The 17,568-nt window shown below is 35.7% G+C and overlaps 1 protein-coding gene across 4 annotated transcripts in view; it reads left to right on the top strand.

The window, feature by feature from the left end:
- Positions 1 to 17,568, top strand: part of LOC111861926 (6-phosphofructo-2-kinase/fructose-2,6-bisphosphatase 1) — a 159,914-nt gene that overhangs the window by 138,954 nt on the left and 3,392 nt on the right. For 3 of the 4 annotated variants that reach the window (XM_033750503.1, XM_033750505.1, XM_033750504.1), the window contains 3 exons: positions 721 to 955; positions 5,620 to 5,747; positions 11,302 to 13,728. In XM_033750503.1, coding sequence (XP_033606394.1) covers positions 721 to 955; positions 5,620 to 5,747; positions 11,302 to 11,409 — 471 coding nt within the window. In that variant the 3' untranslated portion in view covers positions 11,410 to 13,728. Of the gene's footprint in view, positions 1 to 720; positions 956 to 5,619; positions 5,748 to 11,301; positions 13,729 to 17,568 lie in introns of those variants that run through there. The other variant, XM_023846893.2, reaches the window with a different exon arrangement.

Below are 17,568 nucleotides of genomic sequence, written 5' to 3'. Positions count from 1 at the left end.
TCCGTTGTCTGGTATTCTAAAAAGCACTAGAGAGTACAGCTTAGAGAGCTAACCTGAATCACTGGACTTGCTCTTTCTAATCTACCCAACAGCGTAGGTGTCTCCCCGTCACCTGAGGACAGAAACAGATTCAGTTTTGAAAACATCATATTCTCTAGCATTTTTTAGAATACCAGATGATGGATGAAGTCCAAAACCCCATGTAATTCTGAGTGTTGTACGCTATCATCAGAACCCTTTAGATTCTACTTGCAAAATTCCTAGTTGAGTTTTATTAAAATATTATGATACTCAACATTTTAAATAACTATGGAAACGGGGGTGTCTTTTGTTGGAGATTATTGGCCTCTAATCGGCACAGTGCTGTAAATGTAATGCAAGGACCATTACAATGATAGTAGTGAAAGACAGCAGGCTTCCATGAATTATGTCACTATAAAAGTCTTCAGCCCTCTCAGATCCAAGTCATTATTGTCCTCTTTCGCCTCCACTTTCTTATTTTTCCATTTTATCTTCCCTCTTCTGTGCCTTTAACTTTACTCTCCTTCTTTCTTCTGTTTTCCTCCCTTCATTTGCCATTTCATCTTCTCTTGTTTTTCCTTCTTCCCTTTCTTTGTATTCCAATACCTCTTCTTCTCTCTTTCTGCCCAACGTGCTGACCCGCACATTTGTACGTTCAGGGTCTTAAAGTGTGAAGTCTTCTATAATCTCATACTTCAGGGAATCTGTGAAGAGATGACATATGAAGAGATTGCTGAAAAGTATCCTGAAGACTTCACAGCACGTGACCAGAGCAAGTTTACATACCGATATCCTCGTGGCGAGAGTTACGAAGATCTGGTAGCACGATTAGAGCCTGTGATAATGGAACTGGAACGTCAGGGTAATGTCCTTGTAGTGAGTCACCAGGCAGTCATCAGATGTCTGTTGGCATACTTCCTGGACAAATCTGCAGGTCAGTAAAATAGCATAGCTCGCAGAACAATAAACAGTCACTTTATAAGAAAGTGTGGGCAAAGTAGAGTGCATAGAAATGGCTCCACCCATGAGAGATTTGAGGTTCTTAAGAGTGTGAAGATTACTGTCTTCTTGGATATGACGCTGTATAGTTTGGTACATAGGTACCAGCATTTTGGAGGAACTTAACTGCCTCTGTCCGTACTCCTCTACCCTGAAGATGGAGGCAGCATATTTCTCTGAAACATTCGTACTTATCCATCCAACTACACATTATCACATTGCAGAAGACTGTAATAATTATTGGCTCCACTGTTCGTTGTAGCACATGGTTCATCAAGCCCCTCTCAAACCCCTCCGCTGGGGAGGGCGGTCACTAAGGGAAGTTGCCGAATTCTCAGGAATTATTTAAAATATAGCTGTGTCCATGCGCAGATGTTGGCAGATCAGTAACATTTAATGTGGGTGCTTTCAGAAAATATATCTTCAGCCAACAAATTACCTTATTTCATAGGACCATTTTAGAAAGGCTGTAGTAAAGCTTTTATGTTCCTGCTGTCACCATGTAGCCTGATAGGGACTTTCAGGTCATATTAATCTGTGTGTTATCCTAGGAGATTGCATTGTCACAGAATATGAGAACCCCTTTTGTGATTGTTCTTTAGATGTTCATTTTCCTGTATCATTTAAATTGTGTAGAAGTTTTGGAACATACAGAAATGTATGATATAGGCTAGCATCATTTTAGGCAATTGTGTCAAGAAATCTGTTGCATGGAGAATGAAATATTATCTGGGTTGCAGTGCCATAAGTCCATGTGTAATGTAAGGAAGAGTATTGTAATTTTCCTTGTAGTTTAGTAATGTGTACAGTTCCTTTTCATGCTGTCAGCTCATAATTGCTTATTGTATAGTTGAGTGGCTTTTGCATGCTGATGACTCAGCTAAGGCAACTCTGGATAATATCACACATTTAACTAATGTATTTTGTGTTCAAGCTCACTTTGTAAAATAAATGTGAAGTTTATTTAGTAACAGTAAATCTGTGTAAAATTTCAGCTTTTCAGAATGGTGGTTACGAAAAATACTATCTTCTTGGTTATAACCCTTGTAGTATGTTGAAAGTCAACGGACATTTTGGAGGAACATCTCTTCCATCCTTAGGTTTACAGAACTTTGCTTGCCACCTGCTTTCACGCTGGTATCTTTCTCTGCTTATTCTTCAACTCTGAAGAAAGAGGCAATATGTTCCTATGAAACTTCAGTTGACTTTCAATGGAGTATATGGTGTATATCCCAGAAGACAGTATTATTCAAAAGTAAATCTAATTTATTGCGTTTGACCTTCCACATATTGGAATAATGCATATTGATGTTTGTTTTTTTCCCTTTGTTATTTGTGTATTATAACAGTATAAGTCATGCAGTATGCTGATCCCCCATTAAAGGAGTCCTAGAATAGTCTATAGGATTATTTGTCTCCTGTTCTTAGTTTGCTCAGGCCAGAGGGCCAAACCCCATGAAAGTGTAGAAGAAATATGAAATGTCTTTCCATGGTGCATGGAATAGTTACAGTATAAGCTGGAAATGTGCTAATGTGATGTAGTTTACCTGACAAATGCCATGCCATGCCAATGAAGTAAAAGTTCTTCACTCGCTATCAGAAAAACTTGGTTTTGTTTTTTTCTTAACAGTATTGAAACAGAAGTGCTCTTCTTGCTCTTATTGCTGTGACCACAGTACCACATTGTGTGGCAAGGACTTGATGCGAAGTAAGCTGATTGCTTCCCGTGGCTGCTCTTTGAGTGAACCCCCTCTCTGTAATATTTCACTGTTGTCATCTTTTATGTGTTATCCTCCACCTTCCAATGATTAATGCAGTGCAGTAAGACTTCTTAAGGTTCATATATCAATTAGAAACACTGTATCAGCTATGATTGTTACATTTCTTCAGATAAAATGGTGAATGGTGACTTCAGGCTTGGATGACTATGATTTGATTCCCAGAAGGGGCAATAATTCTTCTTTTTGCTACCATATCTTCACTGTCTATGACACTCATGCTGCATCTATCCTGTAGATACCTCTTTCACTAGAAATAAAGAGGCTGGATTGTGAAAATCACCACTCAACTTCATCTAATGTCAAAGATGGAGAATACATGGAGCTTTCCCTCCATTCCTGCTGTTTGTATGTTGTTGTGCCAAGGCACAGAAACAGATTGTGAATCTGATTATGTGCTTTGGAATAGAAAGAACTTCAAAGGTCAAGCTGAGTACCTTGCAAATATGTGTCAGATGAGTTAACCACTTGAAATAACCTGCTTGGTAGATTTCTTCAGAATATGAGAGGTCATAACTTTCCATCCAGCTAAGACAGGATGCCACTTCTCCAAGGGATTCAGGACGGTTCTTTATCACTTTAAGATTTATTTGTGAGACTGAACAGTTCAAAATGGTGAGGAATATGCAAGGTCACTCAAGTACATCTGCAGCCACAAGCAGTAATTGGTACTGGAAGTTACAGATAAGAATCTTGTTCCCATATATTCTTGGTTTTTTTTGTCATGTTTGCCTTCACTTTCTTGCTGTCATCATTACGTTTCCACTGAAAATTCTTGGCTTTAAAATAAGCCAGAGGACTTGGTTCAGTGGATGAATTACAAAGTGAGTAGAAGATCCAAGGAGTCTTACTGTAGTTTGTGTAACAGTATACTCATGTCATTGTAATGTCGTAGTTCAGAGCATAAAATAATCATATTAGTTCCCCTACAAAAGTTTCTGCAAGTTGTTTCTGCCAGCGGCAATGCTGTAATCTTAACACAAAATATAAGAATCTGAGGAACTTTATGATATATGCAGTCATGTAATATTTTGTGAATTCAGATCATGGTTAACACTTTGAAGCAAGTGGCTACATTGTGTAAAACCTGCTTTAACATTAAAAAGGTCTGCATTTTGCCCACAGAGTGGGTTTGTGTTTTTATGATTCTTAGAATGAATGGTGATTATTTCCCTAAACAGCATTAACCACTTGACCCTTGAAATAGAGAGGCATTGTGTGTTTTGTGTGAGGAAAGAACTGAATTTGTAAATATTATTTAGGTGAATTTGAGGCTTCATTGGGTTAGAATGAGTGGGTCTGTAGCTATAATAGTATAAATAAGAAATGTAGAAAGGAAAGCCACTTGGGAGATCTGAGAATGATATGAAAGCATAATATTAAAATAATGCTTGAGATATGGGTTATGAGTATATAATTTTGATGGAATTGACTCAAGACAGCATAAAATGTGAACTGAACTGACTCATGGTTGTGTCCAATGGTGAGATTTGGTACTAGGATTGTTGGGACTCCATCACTTTTTTTTATTATTGTGTAAAGAAGTTAGCTAGTAAACCCACTGATTTTGGGCAGTATCTGTTAGTTCTACATGTCAGTCCCTCACTGATCAAGGTGTCAAGTTGTCATATAATACGTTCTCTTTCATGGAAGTAAGCATTTCATCAGAACATTTGAGATCAGTGATTGATCCGTGAACAAGTTAGCTACAGTAAAAGGTTTGTAATAATTATATTGCAAATATGATTTTCAAAAATCAATATCTGCACGGCGCCACATCCCAGAAGACGGCATTGTTCATAGTCACCGCTGTGAAAACCTCAAATCTTACATGATTTACAAAAAATTTGCAGAAACTTACTAAATAATTCCCAGTCATTATCTTAATCACTGCTATTGCTACTGCTCTTACCCCACTCCACCTTCCTTTCCATAGATTTATTCCTTCTTTTATAGGTTTCATACTTCCAAGAGTGTTATTTTTGCCATCTTGTTATGTGATGCTGCTTTGAATGTTATGCATTCAATCTGTATACCTCCCATTGTGTTATTAAGCCCATTGTTGTGTTACATCTGGAGTCTGTAACTTTGCCCCTTGCTTGTGCATTGTTCCCTCTAGCAGCATGTGGCGTTGTCTTCACTTGTGCTCTGTGTAGTGTTACATGAGATTGTTCACTGTATACAAGTAAAATTTAATCAAAACTGTTAGTACTTTATTTTAAAAATATCACATTTTATATTTTAACTCTCAGTGAGGTGCCCTCATGCTTCATCTCTAGTTTCACATTTAAAGGATAAACGGTTAGATGTAACAGTTATCATGAACTTGTGATGGGGCGGGCAGAAGGATCAATAATATTAATTTAAGAAAATGTAAAGTTAAAAAATAAAATATAATAATATCTTAAATAAGTGTGTGTTAAAAAATTAGAAGATATAACCACTTTCTTCCAAAAAGTAAAGCATGTTTCCACCATTTAAATTGTCCTGATAATTTACTGATACTTGTGTGTATAGAGTGTGAACACTGTCAGATATCAAATACTAAGAAACTCACTGAGTGCTACATGTGCTGCAGGAGTGTGGAGACATAAGCACATGCATCCAGCATTCCAAAAACCACATTTTTCCACCCATAAGTTATATTTTTTCTCTGTTAAAACCTCAGGATCAAATTGTTTCCATAATTATATAACAAAAAATATATAGATATTTTAAATAAATGTGCTGTGATACTAAAATTGAAAACCTAGCTACTTATTTCCAGTATCGTATCAGTTTTATCCTAATTCTTCAACAAAAATACACATTGATCTTCCAGATGAACTGCCATATCTGTATGTGCCGCTTCATACAATCATCAAATTGACACCAGTGGCATATGGTTGTAAAGTGGAACACATCAAACTTCCCATCGATTGCGTTGACACACACCGCCCCAAACCGAAGGTAAGTTCATTGTCACCATAAAAGAATATTGGAATTTCAGTCAGATAAGGGAACACACAATGCAATGCTAAACACCTTTATCCTGTGAACCTCCCTTACCAAAATGTTATCTTATCCCAGTGATAAATACTCAAAGTTTCCAGGTATTTCAGTTACCACTAGATAATGATTTCTCAAATCATTATTTGCATATGGCTAGGAAACTGATCAAATAGATGTGTACAAATTATAAATTAATGCTATGACATTGTAACACTAAATACAATTACGGTAATTATCAGAACAGTGAATAAATTTACCTGTATACAATTGTTTCTCAATATAGAAGATGTCAGTTACAGAAACAATTGAGGAATATGTCCATTTTTCAAATTGGGCTCAACCACGTTTCTGATTGTTGATCATGAACAGAATTATGAATGAAAATTTTGTTCTGTACAGATATGTTGCAGAGAATGACATCAGAGCCTGTTTTGACAGTTCCCAAAATTCAGTTAATAATTGAGTCCAGAAAGTAGCTAAAGACATTTTTAAAAATTTGACTTCAATTCATGTGAAGTAATATGTAGAAGGTTTTCTTGTTTATGTGTTGCTAGATGTGGGATTGGTAAACTTACTTCAAATAGATTTTTCACCCATTTGTTGAATTGCCTGTTTCTGAAAAGTATTCTGAATATTTGTTCTCTCAGTTCTTCAAAGTGTTTCTCAGTATTTGCTTTAATTCAGTCATTCAGTGTTATTTTATGCAGCAATTAGTTAAATTTCCTGGCTACGTACCTTTTTTACAGACTGATGAATGGATATTGCTTACATTTTAAGATAAGCTCTTATGAAGGTAACAGTCTTCACTGAGCTGCTAATTCTGGATATGATATAGTTAACAATTCTTTTAGCTGTGAGACCTCTGTAAATACTATGTAACATTTGTTGCTCTGGCTTAGATACTAGCTATTACAGCACTGTTCGCCTCTATCAGAAATGTTGTTCTGTTTGTACAAATTCATATATGTTTAACTCATTTAATTTGAAGATAACTAATGCAATTATAAAGGAAAATATCTATGTAAGTTTAAAGCCCTTTGACAGTGGTGTAAAATATTGCCTAGAACTATTGTTTTCTACTTTGTCTATTGTCCAAGCTTATTAAAACCACTGTGTTTGAGAAGTGGTTTAAACCATGGTTTGCATTTCTTAAAATCATGCTGTTGCTGAAAGTGGTTCTGTTTTTGATCTTCAAGTGAATAGGACATGAAAAGAAAAACCTACTCTCTTGGGACCTTCATTAGAGCTACTCTCTCACTCCATGGTTTGCATATACTGTTCACCTGAAAAACTAATTTCTGAACATGGTGATTTTAATAAACTCATACCATAGACACAGTCCAAAATCATAGTTTTAAACAAGATATCTGATATCCTGTATTGCAGATTGCCAGTGTATGGCAATACAGATTACCTTCCTGAATACCTCAATTATGCATATAAAGTAAGTAAAAAGTAAAGCTATCCCTGTACCAGGCTGTGAAGGCCCATAGGGTTGTGAGACGTTGAGGATCCCACATTATCTAGACAGTTGGCTCAAAGATGGTGGTAAGGTTGTCAGCTTTATGCGCTGGCCACGCTTTACTCCCCAGGAAAATTATTTAATTAATTCCTGATACTCATTTCTGTTAGAGGCTGAGTCAACCCCAGGGCCATAATGCGGCTGGAAGGATTAGGTCAATTGAAAGAAATCCAATCATCGGGACTTCATATCCCCTCAACCAACTACGCTACCGCGTGCCCCCCAGTTATGCATATAGTGATTGTAAGGCAGGACCTGATCTAAATCAGCGGTGACATACATCTCACAGAACTGCAGAGATTTATATCTCCTCATTTTAATGCAATCCACAAGTTGAAAGAGAACATTATCTTCTTTGTGGTGTTTAGCTGTGTTGTTTGAACGGAGCATAATTTTTAACCGTATCCTTTGCTGGTGGTAGAATTAATTGTTCTGATATTGTTTGAGGTTTTTCTGTTATAACCACCAGTAGCAGTTTAAGAAACACTGCTCTGTACTTCCCTAGGAACTAAAACCAAGTCTTGGCACTGTAATTCACTTAGTGGGGGGTGGAGTCCAACTGGGTCCACTTGGCATGGCAGCCACTGATTGGCCTATTGTAGCCTGCCCCGGGTGATTATGATGATGGAGATTTTGGTGGAATGGAGATTGGCAAGGGAAACCAAAGTACTTGGAGAAAACCCTCCCCAGTGCCACTTTGTCCACCACAGATCTCACTTGACCAGACCCTGGGATTGAACCCAGGCCGCAATGTGGCAGTGGCAATGTAACTATAATATCTAATGGAAAGGAAAGGCAGCTACCAATGGTTATGATGGGTGTAAATCTAGTTTATAACTTCTTGTCTTGTCTTGTCTTAATCTCTTGGTGATCGTTAGTGCGTACAGATCTCAGTGACACAGCATCCATTAAATGTGTGTCCACATACCCACTATTTTTAGTCTGTACTTTATATTTATTATTGATATGAGCTTTGTAGCTCAATCATTGTAGTAATAGGCTATAGACTGGACAACAGAGAATTTGGGTTCTGTTAGCTATAGTGAGGATTTTTATCTTCATCACCATATCCAGACTGCTTTGTGGTGCACACAGTCTGCTTTCACATGAGTAGCTGGGACTTTTATAAGTTAAGGATGACTGGAGATATGCCTCAAAAAAAATGTCAGGACTCATAGTGGGCTATAGTATTAATCTTTGGCCTTTGTATGTAACAGTGATGTTAGTAGTGTAACATTAAATGGTAGGATGATTAATGAATAATGAATTGAGAAGGAAATGATTATGGCCTTATTTGAAGTACTAGTCTAGATTTGCTTGAAGAAACTGAGAAAAGCCACAAAATTCCTTAGTCAGGGGTGGCCCTAAGACCTCCAGGATAGAAAGCAGGGCACCACCCCCTCCGCCATGATATTATACTCAACGAAATAAAATGACACTTCAAGTGATTATGTTCTTATATTTTTTCTCCTTGAATTCACACGTTTTGTGGCATGTCACAGTTGCCAGATGATGCTTATTACATATGTGAAAGTCCCTGGAACAGAGACAAGAGGTGTGTTTCGTCTGTTGGGCCCAACAGAATTGGTTTTCTACTTTTACGTGATTAGACAAGCAGAGCTAGCTTTTGCACCATATCTCGTACCAAAATGAGGGCTGCATGTAGTCATACAGACACTCTGTGCCAAAAAAAAAAAAAAAACATTCATCACATGTGTAGATAGAATGTGTATTGATCTGGCTTGCAGTATGATATAAATTTAAATGTTAAATGGCTTCAGATAATTTCTTTCCTGTTACTTTGATAATAGTTTTGTGACTGCTGTAAATATGTAATGTATGTAGACTTATTAGTATTGAATTGCTTTTCTCTTCTTTGCATGCAGTATTGCTGCCTTGTGCTATGCCATAAGTAGATGTGTTGTAACACTGATTTCTGTAAAGATGTATATAAAACTATAAAACTAGCATGCAACAGATTTCATAAAATCTGGGTACTGCATAAATCTAGGGTTCAGTTTAAACTAACTGCATTTTTCAATTCTGAGGCTGAGTTGTTGAGTATGTAAGTAGAACTTTCAAGTATGGGACTGTGTCCACAATCAGTAGGGTTGAAACTTGTGTTCGATTAGCAGACAGTCTGTCAGTACATAATTTACGCTGGTCAAAGTAAGATATGGAGTGAGAAACGTTTGGTTCACGATAAATGTAAGTAAAATTGTACAGTAAGATGTAGTTATGTATTTATGGGATTGTTATTTGTTCTAGTGTAGTTTTCTGTATTTTATCCACGAGTTTAACCGTGACACTATGAACATGTATGGAGGGGTTTTATAACACCAGGCTTTTGAACATTATTTCTTGACAGAAATCTATTAATGAAGGTGTTGAATCTGAGGTTAGGATAGTTTTCAGGTTTATGAGATGTCACATACACTCGAATGAAGAGTTTTATTTGTAAATTCACATATGATGAACAAAAGGAGTAGCATAGTTTTGACCTCTCTTCAGCTGGTGGTATGTTTTATTAATGCATTTGGTTCTGAAATGTTACAAATATAAGGAGGAGTTGTTTGTGTCAAATGGATGAAATAAATTTCAAAATTACCTGGTTTTCTAAGATTAAGGCACTGGATTTCTGTACTAAAGGTCTTGGATTTGAAGCCAACTGTATCTGGTCTACACTTTTCTGTACACCTTTCCCAGTTCTCAGTTCTAACAAAACTTTTTGGGAAACCCAGGATAACCAAAAAGAATTTGTCTTCTCCACAGCATCAAGATTTACTCTAGGGTCCATGCAGTCTCATGTTCAGTGGCTACCAGGGTCTTTTTCTCCAAGGGTTAAGTTACTGTGTCATGCAGCTGACTGCTCACTTTCATCTAGTACTGAGGTTATAGATGTATGGAAACTGCACCTCCACTACTGCATATAAACTTATGATACAGTGCTTAATTAATTAAGCACAGGGAGAACTTCACCTTTAAAAACCCTTTGATTGTGGAGAATATCCAACCTCCACTGCCACTTGCAGTGCACATAAGCTGTAAGTGCATTTGCAAGCTGTCACATGTCACACCCTCATCAGGCGTCATGGTATCCCACCCCACAGATACTCTTACATGAGAAGTGTATTACTGAATCCATGGATCATTTCTTAATAAGCATCTTACATATACAGTTCTTTAATTTGGAGTTCTCATACTTTTGGAATTTCACAGATGAGTTCATAACCAGCTGCCCTTACTGTTTGCATATCAAGATTTCCTTACCCCAAGTAAACAACAGTAGGTATCTCCTCCCAATTCTTTACTTGTTATGATTGCTGACATTCTGGTCTTGGGCTTCTTCAGTCACTAGTTTAGATCCTGTCTACCCAAAGTATGGATGAATGTGTATCACTTTCATTATCATTGTCAGTTCTATGGTTCTATTCTGAACTGTCACAGATTAAAAATACACGTATTTAAGGGGGCATAAACCCTGAAAGTCGCTTCAGTTTTAAAGAACAGCATGGGACTTTTAGAAAGGTAACCCAAGACCATATGAATTGATATATTATTACCTTCTGTATTTCTTCTCCAATTTCCATTATTATTGCAAAGCCTCAATGTAATTCTGTGCATACCAAGGAAACAACATTATGCCAGTATTTTTTTTTACCAGTCATTACGTAAATCCAGTGAACTGAACGACAGATTTTCTTTTTCATTATTGTGTTTAATGGAATTAATATATGCCTTTTGCTTTTTCCTCTTTTTGAAGTTTAAAAGAATGTTATGAGATGTAACATTTCTTCTATTAACAGAAGAATATTGTCTTTATGTTCATTCTGTCGGTGGAAGAAACGCCTAGAAACGCTGAGACTTGTGTCTTTATTATTGTATGTATTCTTTACTCACTAAAAAAAAAGTCACTTTTGTTTTTGTATTCTGTTGTGGCAAATGTAGTTTGAGATTAGGATTATAACCAACACTTTAAACTCATTCCAGGATGAGGAAGATCCATGCAACCATGAAGAGCCGCATGAAAATGGCGGCCAGGAGTTATGTGATTACGACTCCCAGTATCTGTTTGCAAATCCACACAAGTTTCTTTAAATTGGGGAAAGTATCACTTTTCTAAGAACAGAGAGTAGATATACCCATCTATTAACTTTTATAACATGAGTAGGTAAATGGGGCAGGAAATACATTATAAGTATAGTTTTACTAAAAAGTTAAATCATTGTTGAATATAAACATTATGGCTCACTATAGAAAAAACTTAAGCTGAAAGTGGATTTCACTTACGGTGTGAAAAATTAGCAAGAAACACTTCTGGTTGAATTTGAATGCTAGGACTCCGAAACGTGGCTTCTCCATGGAAATTCCATCATTGTGGTATACTTCAAATTAGCTAGGCTAATGGAGGTTAGCTGAAGCACTGATAAAATAAAAACTTCTGGTTATTAAAATTTACTTAATTCTCAGCCTACAAACATGTTTCTTCACTTATGACAGTTTCACAGTCAAATGTTGTTGACCGAAGTACAGTAGTGGTAAAAATTGGGCCATAGTGTGGCAGATTCCATCTTTACCTACCTCTTTCACTTTCCACAACTTCTCATTATCAAGTTCTGGAAGGTGAAGGATTACATTTGCAGGGTTATTGATCTTCAACAAATTCAACAAGAAATTAAAATGAAGAGTGAAAGATAATTTGTGCATGGATAATCATTGTACAGATATTTGGGAGTATACCATAATCATTTTGTGTGAATTCTTAGTCTATCCCTGTAATATGCAGACACTCTTTATAGTCAAAAGCAGTGGTTCTTGAATTTTTGATTCACGGGAACGTAAGTTGAAATTTAAGAATTCTCAGCTTGGTACTTATTTTAATAAATAAATATACATAACATTACTGGGAGAAAACTGTAGATATGTGAATATAGTCTTGCTTCATGAGTTATTCAAACTCAAGTCCCACATTTCATGGCATCCGTCATGTTTGTATTTGTTATTCTTGTGTATTTGCACAAAAGACTGACTGATTAGTTCAGACATATGAATCACAACTCTCAGTGTATGTCTTATTTCTGATAAGTGCTTTTGGGATGCTGTTGATATAGAGACTTAGTACAGTAGCGCCTTACTGGATTTGTTGTTGTTTAGGACATTTTTGAATGTTGCAGTGTAAGGTAGGTGGCATGCGTTAAGTTTACTCTTGTACCCAAAGAACTTTAGGACTGCTGCTATAGACGTGTGGCAAAGTCAAGGTATGTGGGTGACAAGATATCTGCAAAGTTAGTGCATGGATGCTTGTATGTCTGAATGTAAATATGTGAATAATCAGAACACATTTAAAAACCCAAAAGAACATATTTATGTAGTTGTTAAAAATTATTATATACTTTGCTCTCTGTATTTATCAAGTTAATGAGGCACTAATCCCTTATAATACATAAAGTGAACTTGGTACCCAAAACTTACAAGATTGTATTTATAAAGAAAGGTTTGTTTGTATCTGTGGCAGACGTTTTCACATGAAAACAACAAAACCAGGTGCAAAACTTTGTTCTTTTGAATCACCAATTTGACAAATTGTGGGAATATTGTCCATGTCCTTCCTAGACAGATTCACACATGTGAACGACACAGCATAGAGTGGTGTATATGAGGCTCCCTACTCTTAAAAATATTCTCTGTCACTGTCCATCTAGAAGTAGTCATGTTATTATCAGTGACATCATTATGTGAACATTCTCATAAATATTTATTAATACCTTATATATATATATAGAACCTGTTCATGTGTGAAGAGTATGATGAGCATGGAACAGAATATTTAATAAACTAGAGAGATGAACTCTTAAAGTGTGCATGCCTGCCATGAGCAGTCGTCAGTCACAGAAAGAAAGTTAGAAATTCTAGATTACCGCTGTTGTGTCCTTACCTTTATAATCTTTTTTTTTATGAGGAACTTACTATGTATTCATAAAGTAGATGAAATGTACCGTATCTTTTGTACAGTTACAAAACTAAGGAAAATAAGAGCACTGTCTTCTGCAGTTTGATGCTATGTAGCCTGTTGGAACCAACAAAGCCCATAAACTTTTAATCAATTTCTTTTATTTATTTATTTTCATGAAATTTTGCTTATGATGATTAGTTGGAGTCACAGTTTTATGTGATACTGACTCTGCAAGAATATAGCATCAAATAAGATGAAATAGGTTTTCGTTCTGATGCCATGTAGCCTGGAAGAACCAACAATACACAGACTTTTAATGAATTTCTTTTATTTATTGTTATGACGTTTTATTTGTAATTATTATTTGGGGTCACAGTTTTATGTGGTACTGATTATGTAAGATATGCTTGCAAATAAGATTAAATAGTATGAAAAATTTAAATAGTTCCATCGAGTGTGACTGGTTAAGTTTTTTTTTCTTGTTTCATGAATTTCTTATTTCATGAATAATTGAAATAAGAAAAGAAAAAAATCTTAACCAGTCACACTGGACGAAACTATTTAACTTTTTCATAATGGTATTAGTGTGATGGACCAAAATGAAACAAATTAAAAAGAAAGATGAAATGGGTTTTTAAATATTACTTGGTGTGTATGGTTTGAGTTTCGTGTTTGTAGATGCAGAGTTTCTGTTTTATCTCTTTCTGTATTGGCTTTATTCACTAATTCTTTACCACTTGAAGTGTCATGCATCACAGATTTGGAACCTACCAATAGAACCATGTATGTGTAATCATGCAACTTCAAGACATAGATTTCATAACAGTTTACGATTTAATTTGACTTGTGTTCTGTAGGTCCATCATTAACAAAACATCTTTGAATGAGCTGCTAGCCAATTGCACTCAGTCTTTCAGGTGTTCACATAGAGACTGTGCATTTGTTTTGTCTGTTGCAGATCTGTAATTTGATTTAGTTTGGTTGTATGACTTTTTATTTGATACATGAAATTCATAAAATGAATAAACTGAAATTTGTGACATTTGAGGGTTCTGCAGGGGAGATCATGAAATTTCTGTCATGTGGCATGTGAGTAGCCAGTCCTGGGCCAGAGATGAAGCTCCAGACTTAAAACCAAGGATGTGATAATGTGCTGCCTAGTTAGGGCCATCAAACACCTCAGAAGAAGGTGATAGATGGAGTATGATGGAATGATGGTATTGTGATAATTAGCAGGGTAATACCAAAGAAACTTGGAGAAAACCCTGCTCCATTTCATCCACCATGAATCATACATGCATTCACCCAGGATTGAACCAAAGGCTTCAACAGTGAAATCCCCCCCCCCAATAATTGTGTAACTGTTACAGAATCAGTTATCACCTTCAGTAATATTTAATACAGAAATGTGATTATAGTAATTCCTTCATTAAAACATTTTTTCAGAAAACCTCCTTGCATGTAAGAGTAACAACACAGAATTTTATGTTTTCTTCATGGTTAGATTCATGTTCATGTTCACACTCACATTTAGTGTTGTCAGTCATAAATTTAATTGCTTGTATTTTGTTAGATACATTCCATATCGGCTTATCAACCAAGAAGATTTTAGTACATTCATTCAGTATAAAACTTAATTCTTACACTTAAATAAATGTTGTGAGATTGGAGGGTCTTTCAGCAACGAATATCAGTATTATGGGCTTCCAAGATGTGCCACTGTGTAATTTAGTAGATCATTTCTTTTAATGCTGTTGTTTCTGTATTTGCTTCTATGCCTGAATATGAATCCACTTACATCAGCTGTGAATATCTTCAGAAGTTCATTTCTGCTGATTTCCTTCCAGCTGTTTCTCCTTATTAGCTAGCATTCTGACTATCTGCCCATTTTTATAAATGGTTTTCTTCATTCCTGAGTTAATTTTTCAGAAAATTCTGCTGCTTGAGCTTGTTCGAAAGGGACCTTTAAAAAATGTAATTGAATCTGTTGTGGGCCTTGAAAATTATCTGAGAATATTCTTCTATTGATTTGCCTCCTGATTTTGGCATTCTTTCATCTCAGTTACCATATTTCCTGCTCTCTGTAATTATCAGATATTTCTGTATACCTTCAAGCTTTTCGTCACCAGCACAAACTACACTGCACTGTACAATCTCATGTGAGCTTGGCATACAGGTTGAGAAGATTGATGTTAACTGGTGTCCTAATACTGATCGTGGGTACAGGGAATGGCAAAACAGCTACTCATTAAATCCAGCTTTATTCATTGACCTCTTGCAGATTGTGTCAGGCCAATTAATATGCAATTTAAAATGTGACAAAATAATTCAAATATCAGGAGCAATCTCAGTAACTGGTATACATTCATGGACACTTAAACTTTGAAGTTATTTCCACAGTTTCAGTCCTGGAAAAGAGCTTGTGCATTAAAATGGTGCATAAAGATACTAACTGCAGTACAAGCTCAGGGTCCACAACAGTTATCATTATACTGATAAGGCCTGCCAAAAACCAACTGATACTAGTTCAGGCACATAAAAGTCATAGGAAGCAGTGGCAAAGGGAGGACCTTTCTGTGCCATATGGTCATAACACTGTTCCATGCAAGAGTAATGTCCTGTTAAAAATAAAATGGTTCCTTTAAAAGTAAAACTGGGAAAAGACACCATATACATAAATGGAAGGCTCATTGTATCCAGTGTGACCCTAGTATTTAAAATACCTTGTACCTGTACTCTTATAGTAAACCTTTCTGTCAGAGGCTGAAATCTTGTCAGTCATAGCTACCAGAAATGATTTCTGCTTAATGAATGTGAAGACCTTGACCATTATAGTGACGAGGCTGTGTTCTGGACCACCAGGATTTGATTTACATTTCATCTCTTTCTTCTGTGGTGTAAATTATTGACATGAAATTTTTTTTTTCAATTTATTTACTTTTTAATAAATTATTTAACATGTTATATGCATGAAACACGTGTAAAATTCTGTAAAAACTTAATTAACTGCAAGGGTAAAAGGGCCACATTTTACTTTATTTAAAAAATCTAATTTTTTAAGCTTCAGAAAATTTAATGTTGTGATCTATCAAAACTTGAATGATCCCTGTGACACAATGTTGTGCTGCACTGTAACACAGCATTCATGAATACAAAACTTTGTGTTTATTGTTAATTGTTCCTCTTATTGTGTGGACATTTATTACTGTGAATAATCAGTATCTGCTCATACAGTGCTTATAATAAGTAAAATAGTATCTACCTACTTTTCTCAGACAATCATATCTGTGGTTTGCTACTCTCAGAGGTAAAGTTGCTTTTAACATTTGTTCATCTGAAATTATAATTACTTTTGAAGTTGTTGAACTGAAAATATTTGTCATTGTTAAGGTAAAATTTCTGTTAAGAAGAACTAAAAATACCCAATAATCCCCCCCCCCTAGATTGTTTAAAATGGAACTTCAGTGTACTGATATCTTTATTCATTTACATTTCACCTTATGTGGCACCAGATTATTCTCACTATTTAGTGGTTACTGTGTAACTAATACCACACTGTGGTCCTGTGACAAGTAACTGTGTTTGGATTTTAATAATTTTGCTGTTAAGTGCTTGGGCCTGAACACACAGATGCAGGTCTAAATGGATATCAGTCTGGTTAAGGCATCAAGATCCATTAAAGATATATAAACAGATCTTTAAAGAGTGCAAAACGTATATATATTCTGAAATTGTGGAATATATTTGTGCTTAATCATTATGACAGAAGTACCTGTGAAATCACTTCAAAAGGCATGATTTTCTCATGTTTCTATATTTTATCACTTAACAGCTTTGCTCTAAATGGTATTGTGATATGGCTTTCTTGTGATAGAAGGTGAATAATTGCTGCCCATTTGAAAACAAATATGTTTCAGTTATTTATATAACATGTTGCTGTGAAACTTCACAGAAAATATAATTGCACTTCATGTAGGACGTGACACAATTCTGTGTGCAAAACGTGAGAAGTTTGCATGGTCTGAAAATGAGTTCACAAGTATGAAACAGCTTTATTTCGATACTTTCCTTAGCTTATCAAGGGTTATTGTGCTTATGGTTATTAAAGAAATTTCAGCTTACCTTTTGCTTTGTACAGTATTGATTCTCTCAAGATTTCTGAGTTGCTTCATACATACTGTATGTTGCTAATACATCTTCAGTTTCTTCACAATTTTGACAGGACCTGTGTGAATCAGTAGGCACGTGAAGCTCCTGTTAATTTATTATTGTCTAGTATTTAGTCCGGTATATCTGGTATTTTA

Source organism: Cryptotermes secundus, unplaced genomic scaffold, assembly GCF_002891405.2.
Source record: "Cryptotermes secundus unplaced genomic scaffold, Csec_1.0 scaffold84, whole genome shotgun sequence".
Lineage (NCBI taxonomy): Eukaryota > Metazoa > Arthropoda > Insecta > Blattodea > Kalotermitidae > Cryptotermes > Cryptotermes secundus.
Note: the sequence above shows the minus strand (reverse complement) of the source record. Positions and strands in the feature narration are given on the sequence as shown.